This window comes from Chamaea fasciata, unplaced genomic scaffold (assembly GCF_029207755.1).
Source record: "Chamaea fasciata isolate MVZ Bird 193981 ecotype frontalis unplaced genomic scaffold, bChaFas1.0.hap1 SCAF_14, whole genome shotgun sequence".
Taxonomy (NCBI): Eukaryota; Metazoa; Chordata; class Aves; order Passeriformes; family Sylviidae; genus Chamaea; species Chamaea fasciata.
In genome coordinates, this window is record NW_027094099.1 from 13,037,223 (window position 1) to 13,057,138 (window position 19,916).

Below are 19,916 nucleotides of genomic sequence, written 5' to 3' on the forward strand. Positions count from 1 at the left end.
CACCTCTGCCTTGTGCATGTGGGATGAAATGAGCCTGGCTGTGTTTGAATCCCAGTGGATATTCCAGTCTCCCTTGCTGCATTAGCCCTGGGCTGGAAGGGGAGCATGTGAAGCTGTGCAGCCTCAAGAAAATGACACCAGCCTGTTATCGTTTTGTCAGACACAGACACTCCTTCTGGGAATGAAAGGAATTGCTGTTCCCACAGGTTGGTTGGCCACCAGCCCCCTTCCAGCAAGCAGGGCAAGGTCCTGGCACTTCTCAACACCTGCTGGTACCTAAACCCTGTGAGTTGGTGACCTTTTGGTCAGCAAGGTCACTGATCTCTGTCTGTGTGATGCTGGGGCAAAGACCCCCTCCTGCCTTGCTGCCCCCTCATGGGATCTGTGAGAGGGGTGAGCTGACAAACAGGGATTCATGCTTCACAGGTTTGCTGCTACCTGGGACACAGCACAGAGCTGGGGATTGACCGCTGCTCTGGCTGCAGGGGCCCACAAGGCTTTCAACAAGTTGTAAAGCATGTCTGTGGGTACATGAGATGTGATGCAGGCTTGGCATCCTGAGGTTAACTTTTGTCAGGCTAAGCCTGTGCCTTCCTTTGGAAAGGCAGCTGATTTCCTCAGCAAAGAGATGACTTTGTGATGAGAGGTTAATATGATGCTGCATTACTTCATGAGTGGTTTGTTTTTCTGAAGAAGACACTGTCTGGCCCAGGTGTGCTAGGTGAAGTCGTGGTGGGAGGTGTTGAAAGATGAGAACTGCTGAGGCTCCTTGAAGGTGATGTTGGCTCATGCATTTACTGAGGATGCTGGCACAAGAGGCAGGAGTGTGCTCATGTGCTTTTTCTGCTGGAGCTGTGGGGACAAAAGCCAGTTGAGGGTGGCCAATGGGAAGAGCTGCAGTAACAAACCCAAGAGACACTGCAATGCCAGGTGGGGTGAATATAAACGTGGGTGTAACAAGGCTTTTGCTACCAGCCAGGAAATCATGTCTGCTGGATGGAAATGCTTGGTGCAATGTTTAATAATGGGGTAAACACAAGCCTCCTGGCTGAAGGGGCTGTGATAAAGGCCAGTGTGATCTCAGGCTGCAACTCATGGTTTTTTCAGTGTAACTGGGGAGCTGCTCATGCTGTTACACAAGTGAGATCTCCTGGAGACTGCGCTGTGTTTCTGGTCACTCTTACTCAAGGAAAAGAGACTTAAATAGGCTGATAAAGAAAGTAGCCATTTTCTATGTGTCTATCACAGTGGTTCTTCTTGCACTGATCACTAAGTGTGAGCATCAGTTGTGCTGGGTCTGAAATCAGAAGCAAAATAACCTCTCTGCCAGGGCTCTGCCTGAGCAATATATCTGCATCACTTCTGGGACATGAGTTAGTGTCTCTTCAGGGCACTTGAGACAATTTGCCTTGCACTTCACAGGTACAGATGTGCTGCCTTAGAAGACCTGGCATCATGTAGCTTGTAAATGATTGCTGGGTGGGCCTGGCTCCCACTTGGAAAGGAGGGAGGAAGAAGTGCCAGGAAAGAAAAAGAGCTGCTTAAGCAAAGACAGTTTTGACACAAGAGAAAATGGATGTAGAATGCAAGTGAGTACATTTGGGTAAGGAAAGAGAGAAAGAGAGGTGCAGTGTTTCAGTCTGAGTTGGTAGACCAAAGCCCTTGTCACTCTTCAGGTGGAATTTGCTTAGTCTGTAGAAGGCATGGTATAATTCAGCTCTGCAATACAAACAAACGGACTTGGACCAGCAGGACCCTTCTAACATACAAGAAGTATGAGAAGGAAGTGAGTATTTAAACAAACATGCCCTACCCTCCATTCTCCACCCAGAAAATAAGTGAGCAGCATCATCTGTGTTATTGATGCACCTCATGGTCTCGATTAGAAGTTGGACATGAGTCTAGGTGGATCTGTACATGGTGAGCTCCTCAGCATTTGTCAAGTATGGTAATGCTCTTGAAGCTATTGGGTCTTGCAGAAGAGCAGTTTGCCTTAGTAATAACTGAGGAATGCCACAGGAATATGTACTTAGAGATGTGCAGGGAGGAAGAAACCATAGTCCACTGACTGTAATTCATACCTCAATGCCTGCCTGAGGAGACCAGGGCAGGGCTGGGAGCTGTCACAGCTGTATTTGGTGTGAACCAGGCACCCGTGTTCCTGCTGGGTTAATGAACCGAGGCAGAGGAGGAGGGAAGGTCTCAGTCTTCTGCAGAGTGGGAGGATATAAGATTTCTAGGGCAAGCAAAACCCTGGAAGGAAAAGAGGGGGAGCTAGTTGAGATACTGAAGGACATGAGAGGGACTTAAGTTTCAGGGGTGGAGTTTCTCCGCTTGGTTGGTTTGTTTTCCTGTGCAGCCACTGCCAATTTTGCAATCCCAGCTTGACTCCTAGAGCTTTCAGAATAAGATGCATTTCTGTTTTGTTTTTTAAGTGGGTCCAGGTGAACCCAGGCAGTTCTTCTGAACTTCTTTCTGAAGCAGTAGGGAACCAAAGAAAATATTTTTTCCTGGTGTATCTTTGAGGTGCCTGTAAACGAAGACTGATTTGTCACTTCTAGGAGCAAGGGTACAACTCATGCTAAGTTGAAAAATCAGAGAGAAAAGGGGAAAAGCCATTTCTGCAAATCCCTGAGAAGGGAGGCATTTGTGTATTTTAAAGGACTCAAAGACCCTTGCTGACTTGTGCACCTAATTGTTATTTCCCTGCATTGCACTCTACATAAAGCAGCTTCTTGTTTGGGGAGAATATCCTATATATGTTTGCATGTGTTTTTATCCACTGGTGTTTTTCTTGTCCCTCTATGGGTGTGGTATGTCTATGTTAAATAATGAACTAAGGTATATGTGGCTCAGGAAGCTCTTGGGTTTTGTTTGGGAGGCTGGAATACAGGTTGTGGAGTTGTATTTACAGTCTAGTGTTATGTCACTGGCGGGGAAGGTTGCCATGGGGAGGCCCCAAGACCCCCATACACCAGTGCTGAGTCATAGGAAATTCATGCCTGGGCATGGCACTGGGAACAAGTTCAGGTCTTTTTCTGTCTCTTCTAGAATGCTGCCCACATGGCTTTGAGTGTCAGGTCAAAAATAACCTTGACTTTTTTTAGCAAACACAATCAATAAAACAAGAGCCAATCTGGCCGCCGCCTCCATCCCAGCTGTGGTTGCTCCATAACTCCTGGCTTGGGATGGTTCCATCCCTCCCTGAAGGTCATTTCTTGGATGCTGTAGCTTCAGCTTGCCCTGGTGGTAAACCAACATCACCCCATTGCTCTTTCCCACATTCTTTCCTTCTCTTGGAGGACCCTCACTTTGTTCTGTCGGAGTTGCAGATGGGAAATGTTTTCAACCTGTGTTTCTGGCCTTGCTCTGTTCTGCAATCTCATGGCCCAGGGCCTGGGCTCACAGCCCTGCCTTGACTCCAAAGGGCTTCACTGAGCTCTTGGATCTCCTGACTGACTCCTCCCAGTCTGTGTTTTGTTCTGGAAATGTTCACAGGGGCTGTAGACATTGGCAGGGAACACCAAGTGGCTGTAATAAAGTCCTGTTTCTCATTCTGGGGCACAGGCGATCTGAGCTGATGAGCAGGGCATTGGGGATGAACTGTGACTTATCCTGTCATGCAGCAGCACTTGGGAGCTTGTGCTATGTCCTTAGAATAACCCCTCTGGGCAGGCAGACAAATTATGGAACATGTGGAAGGCAGAGGTGACTCTTGTGGGTCTCTGCTTTACTTGGATCTGCCTGGTGAGAACAGAGAAATACAAGCAGATTTATTCCAGGCTTTGAGGTTTACTTTTTTTGAGCTGCATGTTATTTGCAGTGTGGCTCCAGTAGGTCCATGTACTTCCCTCATGTTAATTCATCTGTTCTTGTGCAAGCACAAGGCATAGCAAGTGCTGGAGGAGGAACTCGTGGCCCCTGTAACTGCTCTATAAGTGGTGTATGATCCCTCTTCTGCTTGCTCACCCTCTGGACCACCATGTGGGGTTCTGCAACCTTCTTGCCTAGAATCACAGGATAGCTCTCAGTGTTTTCTCATCACTCCAACCCGTCATCACTTGGAGATGTTTCCCCTCTCCAGGGTCAAGTCCAAAGCCAACTATTGCATCGAGGCAGATGTGAGCTTGGGTGCACAGGTTCAGAGACTTCAAAGTGGGGCTTCTTTCACATATTGTCCAAGGGGACCTGCCAGATGTTTTACCCCCTCTCAGTTGACTTTTGGAGAGGACTACCTCCACCTGCTTCTCAGAAAAGACCCTCTTGAAAATGTTTGTGTTTCTGGTGGGAGAGTGTCTGAGTTTAATATGGGAGAAAGCCAGGACTGGCCAAAGACTGCCTGGGAGATGAGGACTGAGCCCCTTTCACACAGCACTGCAGCCTCTTAGCAGGGGCCTGTGGCCACAGCCAGGCAGCCACACTGCTGCCAGCATCACTCCTGTGCTGCTGATAACAGGGGACCCTGTTCTCTGGGGCTGCTGATCTGTCACCTTCCCCCGCCTCTAATATTTACTGAAAACGATCCCGCGGTGACAGATCTATTTCTGTTTTTGTTCTCTGTAACATACCTGCCAGATTGCCCCAGGCGACTGAGGAATTTGTAATAAAGGCAATGTTTCCAAACTAAGCTTGGTGCTCTCCTGCCAGCAGCGCTTCCAGCCAGCAAAGACTAGGACCCTGTTTATCCACCCCAGTTCGAGACTGGATAAATATATGACTTTTTCCATTTAGGCCCTAAGTTTTTGTTGAGAGGTTTTATTTGCTTTCACTCTTTTTGCATGACCCATTTCAATTGTGTCTTTGTTCACTGATGTGTGCAGTGAGGGGCAAGGATATTCAATGGCTTGGTTGCACATTCTGTGCTTGAAATTGGGTAAACCCATGTTATTTGACTTTTCCAAAATGCTGGGAAAACAGAATGGGGCTGGGTGGTAGGGTATGGCGTCCTCCCTCTGTGTACTGTCCCTGGCATGGGCTCAGCAGCCATCTGGTTGTACCACAGCTGAGCCTTTCCTTCTTCTGCACAGACACATAGAGAACTGGAAGAACTTGCAGACACTGAACGCCGTTGACATGGAGCTGTACACGGGACTCCAGAGACTGTGAGTATGTCCTGTGCATTGGGGAGGGGAATGGACCTGGGCAGCCCCTTCCTTCCAGCAGACCCATGGCTTCCTTCCCTCTGCAGCCTCCATGCCGCCAGTTTAAGCTGCTGGATCTGCTGTGTTTTGCTATGGGAGGCCACAAAATGGAGATGAAATGCTTTTTGGTCCTGGCTGGGTCTGTGAGAAGGAGGATTGCTAGCTCCTGACAGCTCTGTCAACACACATCAGCCCTGACCTCTTCTCTCCCCTGCTGTTCTGGTTCTGGGCTTATGTGTTGCTCTGACTCATTCCAGCCCCACAATGTAAAATTCCAGCTGTCTCCACCAATCCTTCATTGCTAGGCTGTTGGTCCTCATTTAGTGCAGTTACCATCATGGTGGTGCTGCTCAATAAGGAAATTGCATCTCCCTGCACAGCTCTCTGACCATGGAGAGAGGTCAGTTTTGTGCGTCACAGAGGGGAAACTGAGGTCCATGGGATTGAAGGGACTTGGCATATACTTGGGAAGCCTGGCCAAACAAGGATGCCGCCCAGTCTCTTAATTCCCCCTCCTACATCCTCTGGATCTGTGAGTGCCCTGGATGCTGCATTTGTGAGATGCAGAGTGTTGCTCAGGGCTAATCAGAGACTCTAATAATGTGTTTCACTGGGAGCTTTACATTAAGTACAGCTCCCATGTGGGCTGGAGGAGCTGTATGGGGCTGAGCACTCAGTAACCAAATTCCAGCAAGCTGTGCTTTTAACACACAAAACCCTTGTAAGCAGACTGGCTGTTGTTCTCTCGTCACCTAACAAAGCTGCAGAGACAGCAGATATTTGCAGAATCACAGAACATGCTGAGCTGGAAGGGTCCTACAAAGATCATCAACTCCTGGCCCTGCAAAGGACCATCCCCAGTTGTCACACAATGTGTTTGAGTATTGACAAACCCTGGTCATAGTACTGATAGAGCTTTTCCAAAGTAGGCTGCGAGGGGGATTCTTCTCCCTTCAAGATCCGGAGTTCCCTGTGGAAAATACCCTTCCTTATAAGAGCTGCAACCAGCAGGGTTTCCTCTTGGGTATGAAGACGGGAGATGACTTTGCTTGTGGTTAGTTTTGCTGTGCAGTGCTGCTTGTGGAGATGGAGGGAGGGCAGAGGAGCTGGAGGTGCCCAGTGCCCCCCAGCCAGCCTTGAAGGATGTGGGAGCCTCGCCTCGCCCAGCAGCTGCTCTGTGCCGAGCCTCAGATGGAGATGAAAAGCCTGAAATGCCTCTTTACTCATAGCTCATCCATGCTGCCAGGGACAGATGTTCCTCCTGGGAATGGGGTGGGCCCCCAGAAACCTCGAGCGCTGAGCAGGGCTTTAGAGCAACAATCTGCCTTGACTCCATTGCTGCCCTTCTGCTTCTCTCCACAGGACAATCAGGAACTCAGGACTACGAAACATCCAGCCACGAGCCTTTGCCAAGAACCCCCACCTGCACTACATGTAAGTGCCAGCAGCTCCTGTCCCCTTTTGCCTCCTCTCCCTATGGAAATGTTGCTCCCACGGCTGACCCCCAAAATGCCTGTGGGGGACAGCAAGGAGAGGGAAGGGGAATGCTGATGATGATTGGAATGATCATCTTTCTTTTGAGGGACAGCAAGGAAAAGAAGAGACTTCAATAGAATGGCCAGAGAGACTTAGGAGAAACATGAAACAATATTGCAGAATAGACCCAGAGACAACCTCAGGACAAGCTTTATTAAGAGTTAATTTTGTTACTCATGTCTGGCCAGATATCAGAAAAAAAACTAGAAAAAATGGAAGACTGGCACGATAGATCACTAAACGATTTATTAAAGGAGGCTCAAAATGTCTTTGTCCAAAGAGATGAAGAAAAAGCCCTCTCTGGGGAAAGAGAGGCAAAGGTAGGAAAGGCCAGGAGACGGAAAAGCAAAAGGCACAGGGAAGTGGAATGGGCTGCAGTGCAGGATGGGGAGCGTTCCCGCTGGGAAGCGGAGGGGTTTGGGTTCCTAATACGTGCCTGGCTTTGATGGCCACTCTAACGAGTGCTCCGTCATCACCAGCCCGGTGGCTGCCGCACTTTTCCCTTTCTGCAGAGTTTGGGACCGCCCCAGCACACAGCCAGAGCCTGCCCCGCTCATTAGTTTTTAACCAAAGGCTGCTTTTCTGACACAAATCCTTGGGCCATGGGGCTGCCAGCTCTGCTAATTATAGACTTCTTAAACTGGTGTCTGCCGCGGGCGTGGGGTGGGGATGTTTTGTGCCGGAGAGGCGGGAGCCCTGTTATCCTGGGACATCGAGAAATTGTCCAGCTGCTGGGGCATTGTTAGCTAGAGAGTGGTGTCAGGGGAATTTCCACATCCTTGAGGCCAAGGACACCCGTTTCTTTCCTTCCTAGATGTGTGTTTACTTTTCCCAAGGTGATAAAGCAAAGCCTGAATTTCAGGCCACTGTGCAAGGTGCTCCGTGGGCTTGAAATATTTTGTCCAAGTGACTGTGTCCAAGATCAAAGCCCTCTCTGCTCCACTGTAGATATGAAAGGTGAAAAGGGTTTGATGAAAGGCCCTGGCCTCGGGCACGAGCTGGTGGACTGAATGGGAGGCTGTGTTTATCCCCGCTTTTTGGAAAGCAGTGCTAGTGGCTTCAGGGAAAAAGTGCATCCATTTGAGTGTGTGGGTGCATCGGGCCATCAATACAGACCCGTTCCTGGGGCAAGGAGATGGATGCGACCTGCAGAGCAGGATAGATTTGTCTTTTGATGTCTACTCAGAGATGATGTGAACTGAAAAACCCCAAAAGCTTCCTTTTTGGAAAACCATTTACAGTTGCTAAGTGACAGTAAAGTACTTGCTAAATAGGAGATCTGCAGTACCAAAGGGCATGAATAGTTGAGGGTATTGTGAACATGAACTGAGCCTTTTTGAGCTTAAAGAATTGCATATTTTCATACTAAACTCTCGTTAGTGCTGACCACTGGGATATTCCTGATTTCTGCTCTTTGTTATTTTGATTTGTAGCATTTGTTTTGTGTTTTCTGTAGTTGTTTGTTCCTGGGAAGCTGTTTTCTCTGAGCCACTCTCAATTGATTTTTTTTTTTTGTTGAGGGTTGTTTGTCAATTGCACAGTTGCTGTTTATGTATCTAGCAGATAAAATGAATAACTTTTGATTCCTTATGTAATTAGTTTGGATGTCGTAGGAGTTTAGAAGGCCATGTATGCTTGCTTTGAGGCAGAATGTGCCATTAATGTGTACACAGGCAATTGTTGCTGCTTTTCCCCAAAGTGTTTGTTTTTGTCTTTTGGAATTACTTTTGTGAGTGGAAAAAAACCCCACATCCATCTTCTGTCAAGAGTTAGGATTGGTACGTGGTGATGAAATATGTGTTTGTTTACTGCTTGGGCCCTGTAAGATTGATCATGTTCTCAACATCTTTCTTTCCTTGCCTTTTGGAGCTCGAGGCGAGTTAAGTATATTATTTGCTTGGTGTTTGCCAGTGGGTTTTGATGCTGTTCCTGGCACTCGGCAATGTGGATGCTCCCCGTGGGGATGCTGGACACTGGAGGATGGAGACTTTGTGCTTGCAGGGCTGGTGACTCCCTGCTGCTTCCCAAAGGCTCCCAGACCATGATGCCACTGCTCCCTGGCAGCCAGGGTGGCTCCTGAGGCTCTGGCAGGTGCCTGGTGTCACCTGGGATCCCCTCCATGGCCTCAGCACTCTGCCAGCACATCAAGGTGCCTCCTTGGCTGCTCTGCCTCCCTGGGAGCTCGGCTCAAAGGCCTGACATTTTCTGCAGCCTCTGCACATAGGAGCCAGGGATAAAAGGATTAATGGAAATGTCACTCTGCTGACAATGTAAGTCTTGGGCTGCTGTAGAAGGTACAGTAGAGGATGGGAGTGAAGGATACTGTCCCAATCCTCTCGTGGTGGGGCTGCATGCAGGGCTGGGACCACGGGATGGTGCTTAAGGCTTGTTGAGTTACTGCTACACATTTTCACTGCCACTTTGGTTTTCTTTTTCCTTTGGCGGTTGTTTGGATGGTTGCTGGTGGAGCTGAGTGAATAAGATGACAAATGTGTCTAATAAATGACAGAGTGACTACACTGCCAGGGAAGGTTGGCACAGGCTGGTGGGGACCCTAGGCTGGACCTTTGCAGGGTGTTATAAGCTGGGTCTGAGCAGTTTTTCACTTGAAACTGGTGTACAAATTCTGAGGTCTCAGAAGCTTATTTCCACCCCACACATGCCTCCCTTCCCACCCTGGGTTAAATCGAAACTTCTGGCTGAACTGAGTTTTTTCCCAGTGCCTTTCCTCAGGGTTTCTTCCTCTCAGACGGGCCAGACAGCTCTGCCTTCTCCCAGTAACATCTATTTCTAGCCCTTCCTCTGTGCACGCGCTCGTCTTCAGGCCCCAGCTGTGCAATCACAAGCAGATCACTTATCCCAGCTCTAATTGCAGGAGTTCAGGTTTGTGAGGGTTTGGGTGAAGCTTGGCTTGGTTTTGCTCCCCCTTCCCCATCACAGAGTCAGAGAGGAAAGGTGGGAAACCCATGAAGGGGATTTTCAGCATTCAGCTGCTCAGGTGGTAGACCTCAGAGTGCTCCAAAGTGCAGCCTGGCAGGGCCATACCTGTCCTTTTAAGGTTTGAAATTAGCTGTGTTAACTGCAAGGGGCTTGAGGCTGACATAATCAGTGGAGGAGCTGTGGGTGACTGTGAGCCAGAGGTGTGAATCTAGAAATAGCTTTGGTTTCCTCTTCCTTCTCCTTGAATGAGGACAATTAGGGCTCCATGGCCTGTCTAATCATTGGTGGTGTGAAGCCTATCACTGCTACAGAGAAAACCCAAAACATAACAGTGGATTTTGCAACGTGGATCTACCTCTCTAGCTGGTGGTTGGGCTGAGACAGTTCAGTCCTAAAGCAAATACTGGCTGGGTGCTAACTAGGGGTGGATATGTGTTTGATCTAAATTGGATATGTTCCAGTGTCAGGCACCCTTACTTGAGATCATCTCACTGGGAGAAGTTGCATTGGTAGATTCCTGGTCCAATTTCTGTGCTTGTTTGACAGCCCTTTGGCTATTACAGGGATGGTCCTGGACAATCTCATGCACTGGATGTGAGGACCAACAGGTCTAGGCTGTGGAAGACTGAGCCTTTGTAGCCAAGGTTTCTGGATGTGTCAGCAGGTGATGCATCTGAACAGGGGAAATGTTTGTGACAGAAAACCTCAGTCTTTGGCTTGAGGCTGTACAAGAAAACACTAGGATGATGTGGTTCCTACATTTGAGAAATATAAACCATCTGAATGCATATTTACTGTGCTGTTGTGTCTAGCACAGCTTAGTGAGGAAAAAGCCTTGCATGCTCTCACTCTCTCTGTCCTCCTAAAGACACTGGAAATGTTTGGCCAATTTATTTGAACTTGATAGAGGGTTACAAATCGTGAGGTTATCAACTTCCTATGCGTATCACAAAACTATGCAGAGTAAAGAGAAGTTTTAGTGCCTTGTGGGGAAGAACTCAGCATTAATATGTTCCTCATTAGGCCCTGGGAAGTCCACAGGAGAATTCAGCTTCACAGTGCACCGGGAATTAGTGCAGGACCTTCCCTGGCTGTGGGACAGTAGAGCTGTGCATGCAGGAGAGCAGGGTCCCAGCAGGCTATGCCTGCAGCCAGACAAGTGGATGTTTGTGTTTCCTGAGCCACCCTTTCCTGGGAGCAGGTACTTGAGAGTCTGTGATTCCCTCTGAATGTTTTCCTGGGCGGCTGAGTACCCAACCAGCCAGTCAGGAGGCACTGCCTTGTATTTGCAGAGGGTAATTGTGCACACCTTATTTATTGTGTAGTAAAGAAAACAAATTAAGGCTGTGTAATTACAGACACAGGCATGCTTTTAAATAAGGCTTAAGTAGTCAGATTTCTATTTAGAAAATTAATAATTACTATTTCTGTCTGCATCAGAGGCTCTTCTTAAACTGTCTTCTGGAGTTTTATACATGCTCTAAATTAGTTTGTGGGCCAGCCCAGACACAGCTTCTATCAAAGAGCACTCTCAGTGCTACCTGCCAGAGTGAGGACAGGGTTGAAGATCAAGCTTTCCCTTCCAGTCTTCACCCAAAGGTCCAAAATATGGAGACCCTGGGCTGGTTCATGTTGTGTGTAAATGTTTTTTGAATATGGTGTGGTCAGATGACCAGCTTCACAGGTGTTTTTATCTGTGTAATCATGTTGGTCTCTTTCTCCCCAAAATGAGGGTTGGGGAATAACTGGAAGGTGCTGGCAGGAATGTTGCAGGGACATGCTTTGCCTGTTGAAAACTGAGCTCGATGTTCCATGGGCTCCTTTTATGGGCAGATTTGAGCTGTGATTAATTTGGAGCTTCCCAGAATGTCCTTTGTAGGTTTTGGTGTTTTCTGAGGATGGGATTGGCTTCAGTGTTCTGGTTTGGTTCAAGGCAGTTGTGTAGTGTCAGATGAACTGGTACCTTGGTATTGAATGTAGTTTGTAGCTCTGACATGGGGATTCCCAGAGTCATATTACAGGTTTAGGTTTAGATAGGAAAAACACAAGGCTGCATCCCCTGAAATTTAAGGGGTCTGAGGTAGTATGAAGTTGGTGAGTTACCCTCTGCCCTCTCCAGTGCTGTGTCAGGACAGGACTCGGTAGCACTCCAGAAACTGAGGCTTTTCAGAGAACTGCAGGCAACCCTCTGCAAGGCTGGCAAGCTTTGCTCTGTGTGTCTGGGAGCTTGACTGAGATCTTACACTAAATAAAGAAATAAACAAAGTATCAGATGCTGAATTATTCCAAGTGGAACACTGTTTCCCCATGGTCATGCCTTGAGGTTCACTTTCCCCTACTCAGTCATTAATAATCTGTTGTCTTGCCCTGAAAGAACCATTCTTAGATACGAATCAGGGTTAAACTCACTCTCTCTCTTGCTCCATTCCATAACCAGCTCCAGGCTCTGCCTGCCTGCAACCCTCCACTTGATTCTGGATGTCCTATTAGCTTTCCACCTCCTTCCCGATGGTTTCTTCCTGCTTTGTCCTTTCACCACTGCACTGCTGTCACACCCATCCTGGCAGGCCCCTCCTAACCCAAAATGTTGTGTTTTAATTGGTCTTGATTTCCCACCCATGTTCTTGATTCCGTGCAGCCTCATGAGGCTGTGTGTATCAGCTGGGCACTGTGTATGACAGTGTGGGAGCTCTTAGTTCACTGGGAAGGTGGAGTAAAATGCGTTTACCTAAGCCACCTTCTTGGTAGTTTAATGTGTTTTGTTTTGCATTTCCTAAACAGGAGTTAAATTTCTTCATGGATATAGGCAAAATAAGAAGTATAAGAAACATTTAACCAGCCTTTAAGTCCTATTAGGTGAATATTCCTTTACTACCTTTAAGCAGGCAGTGGTTTGGCTACCTTTTGATTCCCATTTGTACTCTAAGGACATTCCTGCTCCAGCCCTTTCCGAGATCAAATCACTGCGCTGCGATTTACTTGGGGAGGCATTTCCCCCCATATGTCTCTAGTCCTATAAAATTCTGGGCATGTCTATAGCACAGCCACTAAAATAAACAGCTGTAACATCTCTGCTTCCATAAACTTCCCTGTTCTGCTCCCCATCTGCTTTGTCCCCTGGATGCCAGTGTAGTGCAGGTCCTTGCTGATATGCTAATTGGCAGCAGGGGTTTGATGGCATGTTTATTCCCAGTTTACTGCCGCAGGTGACTGATAAGGAGCTAACTGCAGCTACTCCTTTTGCTGCAGTGGCAGAGGTAGGTCCTGGGTTTTACCAGCCATTGTGCACAAGGCCAGAGGAGAGACCAGTTCCCTGCAGGGCTGTAGCCTCCATTCGGGCTGGGTTGAAATAATTTGACCTGCATTCATAGGGCTGGGTAACTAATTCCTGGCTGCAGGCTGCCTTGCTTGGCTGTGGAGAGGGTTTTTTGTACTGTGATAGAAGGGGGAGCAGTGACTGATGTACTTTAGTGGGACCTGAGAGAGAGTTTCCAACTCGCAATTCATGCTTTGTGCCAAAATTTGTCCTGCTTCAGTTCTCCATCTTAAAACCTGGAATAACATTTCTTTTCTCTGCCTTTATTTGATCTATTTGAGGTATAATGCCTTGTATGATTTCTAATGAAACCCAGCCTTGAGCTGTGGGATGTTGTTGCAATGTAAGATGAGTTACAATAGTTCTGTCACAAATAAGCTTTGCATACTCATATTCTTATGTAATGTCTACCACTCTGGTACCTGGCCTCTCAGGATTTTACTGTGGGTTGGTCTCTTCTTCCTTCCTTTGAAACGTTAAGATGATCTTTCCAGTTACATTGTGAGAGTCATTTCCCTTTCTGAAATTTGATCACTTGTCTTTTGACTGACATGTGAAATGGGCAGCTGTGGTTTTTGAAAAGGTCCCGTTTTTTCCCATCCACTCTTTAAAAAAGTCTGCAGACAATGCTGGGAATCTTTAAAATGAAGTTGTTCCTATAATGATGCAAGGTTTGTTGTAGGTTGGTTTATGTCATTTTTGTTTGGTTGAGGTTTTTTGTGTTTTTTGTTGTTTGTTTTTTTATTTTTTTACAAGATTGGAGCAAAATGTGAACTTCAGACAAGTTGGTGGGTTTGAGGGAGTCAGCCTCTGACTTAGTCTTTGCTGTGCAACAATGGCTTGATGGGTGTCTTGTGGTGAGCTCCCCCTCAAAGAGTGGCACAACATTCCTCTTGGATGTGATCCTGAAAATGAGACATGGTTGTACCTTGTTAAAACTCACAACATCTCTGAGAGCACCACTAGCATGGAATGAGCTGATTTCTGGAGATTTGGGCATGACAAGGAATGGATCTTGTTTCCAGCCTTGTGAGATCACTGCAGCATGGAGGGGGTCCAGAAAGAGCCTCTGTCTGTCCCCCTTGTTTCCTCCTCAAACCCTGTGCTGCAAAGCATTTCTTATCTGCCTGTGCCAGTGTGAGAGGGGTGCAGAGGGAAGAGGAACCCTCCCTGGGAGGGAGTACCTTCCATGAGGATGTGGAAACCTGCTTGGAAGCTGCTGGGGGAACGAACAGTCATGGCAGGATGAGTGGAAGTTAAGTGACAGAAGTTATCTGTCCTGGGATTTTTCTTTCCATGATCCTGGTTTACTAACAGCATGATTACAGGGCTGGTTTTCTCTTTTTGATATACTGGCAATAAGCACCAGGGCAGAAAAATAGAAACATTAAAATCATATGATATTTGAGCAATAAGATACGTCAGGGCATGAATGATGGGACATTAATTCATGATGGTGTGTGACAAGGTAGGAATTTAAATGTCATAAGTTAGGCTGTTGTGAGTTTTATTGGAATAATAAAATTTTATTAGAATACTGGTCAAAGGGTGGAGTTTCCCACCAGCCCCTCCCCTTATTTGTATTGGGAAGGGATGAGTTGTGAATTACATCAGATGCAAGAGCCTGTGGGATGTTTAGAGGGCTGCCAGTGAGAGCCAGAGGTGTGTCCCTCCGGGGAGCTGTGGGTGACACCGTGTCTTTAGCCGTGCCACTGCCTGAGGATGGCCGTGTTTCGTGCCTGCTGTCCTCCAGCATGGCTGAAGCCACGCTTGGGCATTTCCAGACTGCTCCCCAGGAGCTGTGCGGGTGCGCAAGGTGACCCCGGGCCGGGTCCGTGCCCTGCTCCCCGCGGGGCCGCGCTTCAGCACCACGGACAGGGCCGGGGCTGCTCCCGTCCCTCCCGCTCCGCTCCCCACCCCTGCAGCCGCCCGGCCTCTGACCCAGCTCCCCGCCTGCCCCGAGACCTGCCGGCTGCCCTGCCCGCCCAGCCCAGCCTGCAGTTTGCCCCCTGCCTCTTCTGCCCTTCTCTTGGGACAAGCTCCTTCACCTTCCAGCCCCAGCCTGGTTCTCGGGGTGCTCTCCTGGCTGCAGCTGCAAGCTGGCTCAAGGCACGGGGTGGGAGCTTGCCTGTGGGGTGCTCAGGCTGGTTTCACTGCCAGCAGTGCCTTTTTTCTTCCATCTCTCCTGCTGTGCAGGCAGCCTGCCCAGCTGCCTGACAGCTGCAACACCTGCAATATCCCTGGAAGTGTTCAAGGCCAGGCTGGATGGGTCTCTGAGCAACCTGGCCTGGTGAAAGGTGTCCTGCCCAAGGCAGGGGGTTTGGAACTGAATGATCTCCAAGGTCCCTTCCAACCCAAACTTCTCTGAGATTCTGTGAATACCAACTTTCTGAGCTGCAGTGATTCCTGGCACTGACTGTGCTCTGCAGCGTGAATGGGTTTGTTTTGCAGCACCACTACCCGGCTGCTGTCTGGGGGTTTCTCACATGAGTAGTTCTCTAGGACATCTGCCATCCAACCTCGCTGCAACCACAATCCATGGGCTTTGGCTAAATGTTTGCTGTATCCAGTTGTGCGTGTTGATAATTGTGGGTAATTTGCTGCCTCAGAATAATGAAGGAATGCCTGCTGCACTCTGAAGCACTCAGTGCTTTGTGGTGATTAGTCTTTTCATTTGAAAATATTCCTCGCAGTGACCAGGAAAAGATACTTCTTTTTAAGTACATAATGCATTGAGAAGAATGGGTAAAGTGTAACTTTTTTTGGTGCAGACATTCCTGTTTATTTTGACAGAGTTAACTGTCAAAGGCAAAGCGTGTTCCTGCTTTTGGAGTGATTGTAAGTGTGGAGTGGAGCAAGCAGGCTTCACTGGGCTCTGATTGGATTAAGTCACCACCAGCTCCCTGTCCCCCTCAGCAAGGCATGCTTTGGGCAGTCAGGAGGCACATCATGCCACAGCAGGCAGGTCTCTTCTCAGAGCATGATTCCTCCCTGTGTGCTCAGGTGCAGCAAACAGGTTTTTGGGCAGAGGTTGCTCCTATGGCCATGCTCAGGTGTGTCCCAGGCACCTGCTGTCTCCCTGCTCCCCACAGACATCGGGGGGGAGGCAGCAGCCTGGGGGAGGCAGGTCCTGCTTGGTGCTGTCTGTCTCCCAGGCTGAGTGTTTTTCCTGTCATTTGATGAGGCATAGCTGGAGCATGTCAGCCTCACCTCCTGCTGTGGCCAGGAGGCTCCGCACAGCAGGGGAGGTGGCAGCTGCCATCTCTGCTGGCTGATGGCCTGGGCCCCTCTGTTCCCCACGTGTGCACCTCCCCGTGCTGGCCCACTGCCCCTGCTCTGGTCCCTCGTGGTGCCCAGCTGCTGCTCCCAGTGCTGGGGGTGCAGGTAGCTCTGTTCCCTGCCGAGATGGTGCCAGTGCTGCAGGCTAATGGCAGGCTTTCTTTTCATTAGCTGCTGTAAACACAGGGCTCTGGCAGCAGCCTGCTTTTCTGAGCCCAGGAAGACCATTTTTCCTTTTATCTATAATTTAGTGAAGTGTCAAGCCACAGAAGTTTTAATGATAATAAGCAGCAGGGGAAATTTATTTATTCGCTGCAAAGGTGGGTTTCGTTCCAGGATTGGTTTTTTTACACTTCCCTCACAAGAAATGTTGGCTGCTCATGTAACCTCGCTCCCAGGGCGTTCAGGCTACCTTCCCTGAGAAGCTTAGCACTACAGTTCCTGCTTGGCTAAATGGCTTTCCAACCCCTGTCCCACGCATGACATTGGGGCCAAGCAAACTGGGAAAGGAGAAGCAAGGAAAATATAGTGGGGTGGGAGCATTCATGTGCTTGGTGAGGTGTAATCGGATTCAGAGTTTCCCATCTTCCTCCTGTTGCTGTGCATCTCTTACATCTGCTTCCCAGACCAGCCTCTCTGATGGATTTGGCTGCTGAGGAAAAGCAGGGAAGGGCTTTTTTGGGATGACATGTAGTGCTTGCCTTCTGTCAGCCTATGAAGATGCCAGTGCTGACTGGAGATAAAATGTGGATTGATGCCATGTGGAGGGACCAGGGCTTCTTCCTGAGGTTCAGGAAAGCAGAGAGTGGAACTCTGGGGTGGCCAAAGAGGAGCAAGGGATGGGATGAGTCTGTGGCAGGGACAGGGGCCAGGCTGGAGAGAGAAGGTTACAAAAAGGAATTGGAGCAAGGAGTCTTTAGGGAAGAAATGGAGAGCAGAAGGGGGATGGGGTGTAGAAGAGGTGGCAGGGAAATGGATCTGGAGAGGAGAGAGAAGATTGACTGGGGTAGGGGAGAAGCACATGTGTGTGGGAGACCTGCAGGCAGAAGCAAGTGTAAGGGAGAAATGGGATTGTTAGGAAATACGTGGGAACTGTGCCTCTGAATTAACCAGAACCTTCCTCGCCCCTTTCAATGTGGCTTTGGAGGCAATATTAGAATCTTCCTAATTATTTTTCTTGAACGAGTTTTGCTATCCTGATGATATTAATTATTCTTAAAGGTCAACAGCACTCACTTGAATCCCCTTCTGTTCTATCATGTAATCAGTTAATTAATTGGAAACCATTTAGCAGAGTCTGCCGAGAGCTTAGCCTGCCGTATGCCCTGTTGTTTTGCTATTGCTGGAGATATATATATATATACATATATATATGTATAAAATTGTATTTATACCCCTTCCTTTCTTTAGAGGCCCTGCAGAGCTCTTGGTACTATCCCAGTGCATCCCTGCCTCTGGCACCTCTCCCTGAGTCAGGAAAACTGGGGCTCAGGCCCAGCTGTTAGTCTTCTCTTTGCTAACCCCTTCGAGGTTATTCAAGGCTCATTGATTTCTGGGCATCCAAGTAGGTGGGCATATTTGAAATTTTTGTTTAATATAAATTTGATGTAAGAGGCCTCTAACGGCTGAGATCACTGTCCTTGTTCAGGATGAAGAGGGAGAACCAGAACCTGTCCCATCACATCTGTGCTTGACGAGCTGACATTGAGGCTCTTGTGTGGACCTTGTCCAGCTCTCCCAGTGTCTGCCTGGGCATTTGGAGTGACTCCCAGCTGGGTGGTATCCCTGATGAGCACCTGTCCCTATTGCTTCAAGGGTGTTCATAGAATCATAAAGGTTGAAAAAAAACACTAATATCATCAAAGTCTAGTTGTTGTGTACTCAGAGATACTGGGGAATGCCCTGTGGGCATCACTCTCCTTCCCATGCCATCTCCTCCAGCTGTGCCTTGCCACAGCTCTGAGCTCTTCCCTCACATAGAGAGAGATGGGGTTCGCTCTGGGTTCACTTGAAACCTGTGAGGAGGAGGCATTCCCCAGCCGTTCTCTGTTCCCAGCTTGAAGAACAATGCAGTTTGAAGCAAACAGTGTTGGATGAACCCTGCCCCTTGCTGGAACTGGCAGCTGGCAACCCTTGTCCTCAGCCAGCACACATCTCTTGTGTTACTTCTGCATGCCAAAGCAGGAGGAAAGCCCAGTGCACTGTAATATTTTGGTCTAATGGATCTAGAATTGCTGCAGTTTGGGACAGAAGAGAGGAGGTGGGGTCAGTGCAGCCCTGAGGACCTCTTGGCTGCAGGAGGGCAGTTATGGGGGAAGGCTCTTGCCTGTTGCAAGTTGGTTTTTCTTTTCCTTGAGTAGAAAATGGCCTGTTCTGTGGCTGCTGTTGGACTCTGCCCTGCAGGGAAGCTGGCAGGCAAAGGGAAAGCAACTGCAGAGCTGACCCAGCTTTTAACCTTTCCTCAAGTCCTCTGAGAGTCCAGATGTCTTTGGAGAAGAGCAATGGAAACTGTACATAACAAGGGCGAGATGAGTGTAGTGCAGAGGGCCAGATCCCTGCATCTGATCTGCCTGGAAGCACAGGGGACAGTGTGACCCACATCTGGTGACACCTTCCCATCTGTACCATGTGCTGAGCCCAAACTGTGAGCAGCAATAAACTCTGAGGGGTGATTTGTCTCTCAGCAAAGCTTTGTGCAGCTGGGAGATGCCTCAGAAGAGATGACTTGGAGGGTGTGGAAGTGTCGTGGGGTAGGAGATGGCCTTTCAAATGAAGGCTGGGCTGGGCTCGGCTGAAGGCAGCAGCAGGACATGGCTGCTGCACTGCAGAGGCACTGGGAGGAGAGACGTGGGGCAGATGTGCTGCTGGCACTGGCTGTGGGAGCCCCGTGACGGAGGTGTGGTGCCTTAATGCCTTCCCACTTGCTCTGCAGCTTTTGTTTTTTAATGCTGCTGTTTAAAGAACAATGCAGAAGACCAGCCCCTTCCACCTCCCTCAGCCCTGTTTCAGTGTGAATTTGAAAATTAGGATCCTGCTGCTGAGGAATACAGAGGGATTGGTGGAAATTCCTCCAGTACTACACCTCCAGGACCAGTGGTGTGCATGTGGAATAGTAGGGTCTCTTCTTGTGTGTCACCCATGATGGTCCCTCTCTCCTCTCTGGTGCAGGAAGCTCTGAGTTTGGGAAATTATTGCAGATTCTGACTCTAGCCCTAGAACAAGAAACAGTTTGTGGGGAATGAGATAATTACGCCATGGCACATGCTGTGTGACATGTGCCTTACAAGGTACAGGACAGAACCTGTGGACAGGAGAAAGGATATAGTTTTGCTGCTCAAGTGGACAAAGGAAGATTGAACCTTGGAGACTTTTTTTTGGTTCTGCTGTGTTTGGGGGTCAGAAAAGCCCTGGAGGTTGCTGGGGTGTTGCTTGAGGAGCAGAACTGAGCTGTAGGTAATGCCAGACCATGGCTGAGGACCTCTGTTGATTGTCTCACTCCTCCACAGCACCGATATGTGTGTCCTGGTGCTGAGCCTGAACAGGGAGCAAATCCATGAGAACTGGCAGCTATGAAATCTCAGGCTGACCAGTTTCATGGCACATCCTGTTCTGCTCACTCGGCTTTCCGGGCATGCGAGGCTTGCATGCACTTGGCAGTGCCCAGCCTGTTTCCAGGTTGTCTCAATTGTGTCCTGCTGGGACTT

General features: G+C 48.7%; 1 protein-coding gene across 3 annotated transcripts in view; it reads left to right on the plus strand.

The window, feature by feature from the left end:
• Positions 1-19,916, plus strand: part of NTRK3 (neurotrophic receptor tyrosine kinase 3) — a 206,906-nt gene that overhangs the window by 28,244 nt on the left and 158,746 nt on the right. For all 3 annotated transcript variants that reach the window (XM_066196725.1, XM_066196727.1, XM_066196726.1), the window contains exons 2-3: positions 5,028-5,102; positions 6,504-6,575. In XM_066196725.1, coding sequence (XP_066052822.1) covers positions 5,028-5,102; positions 6,504-6,575 — 147 coding nt within the window. The remainder of the gene's footprint in view (positions 1-5,027; positions 5,103-6,503; positions 6,576-19,916) is intronic.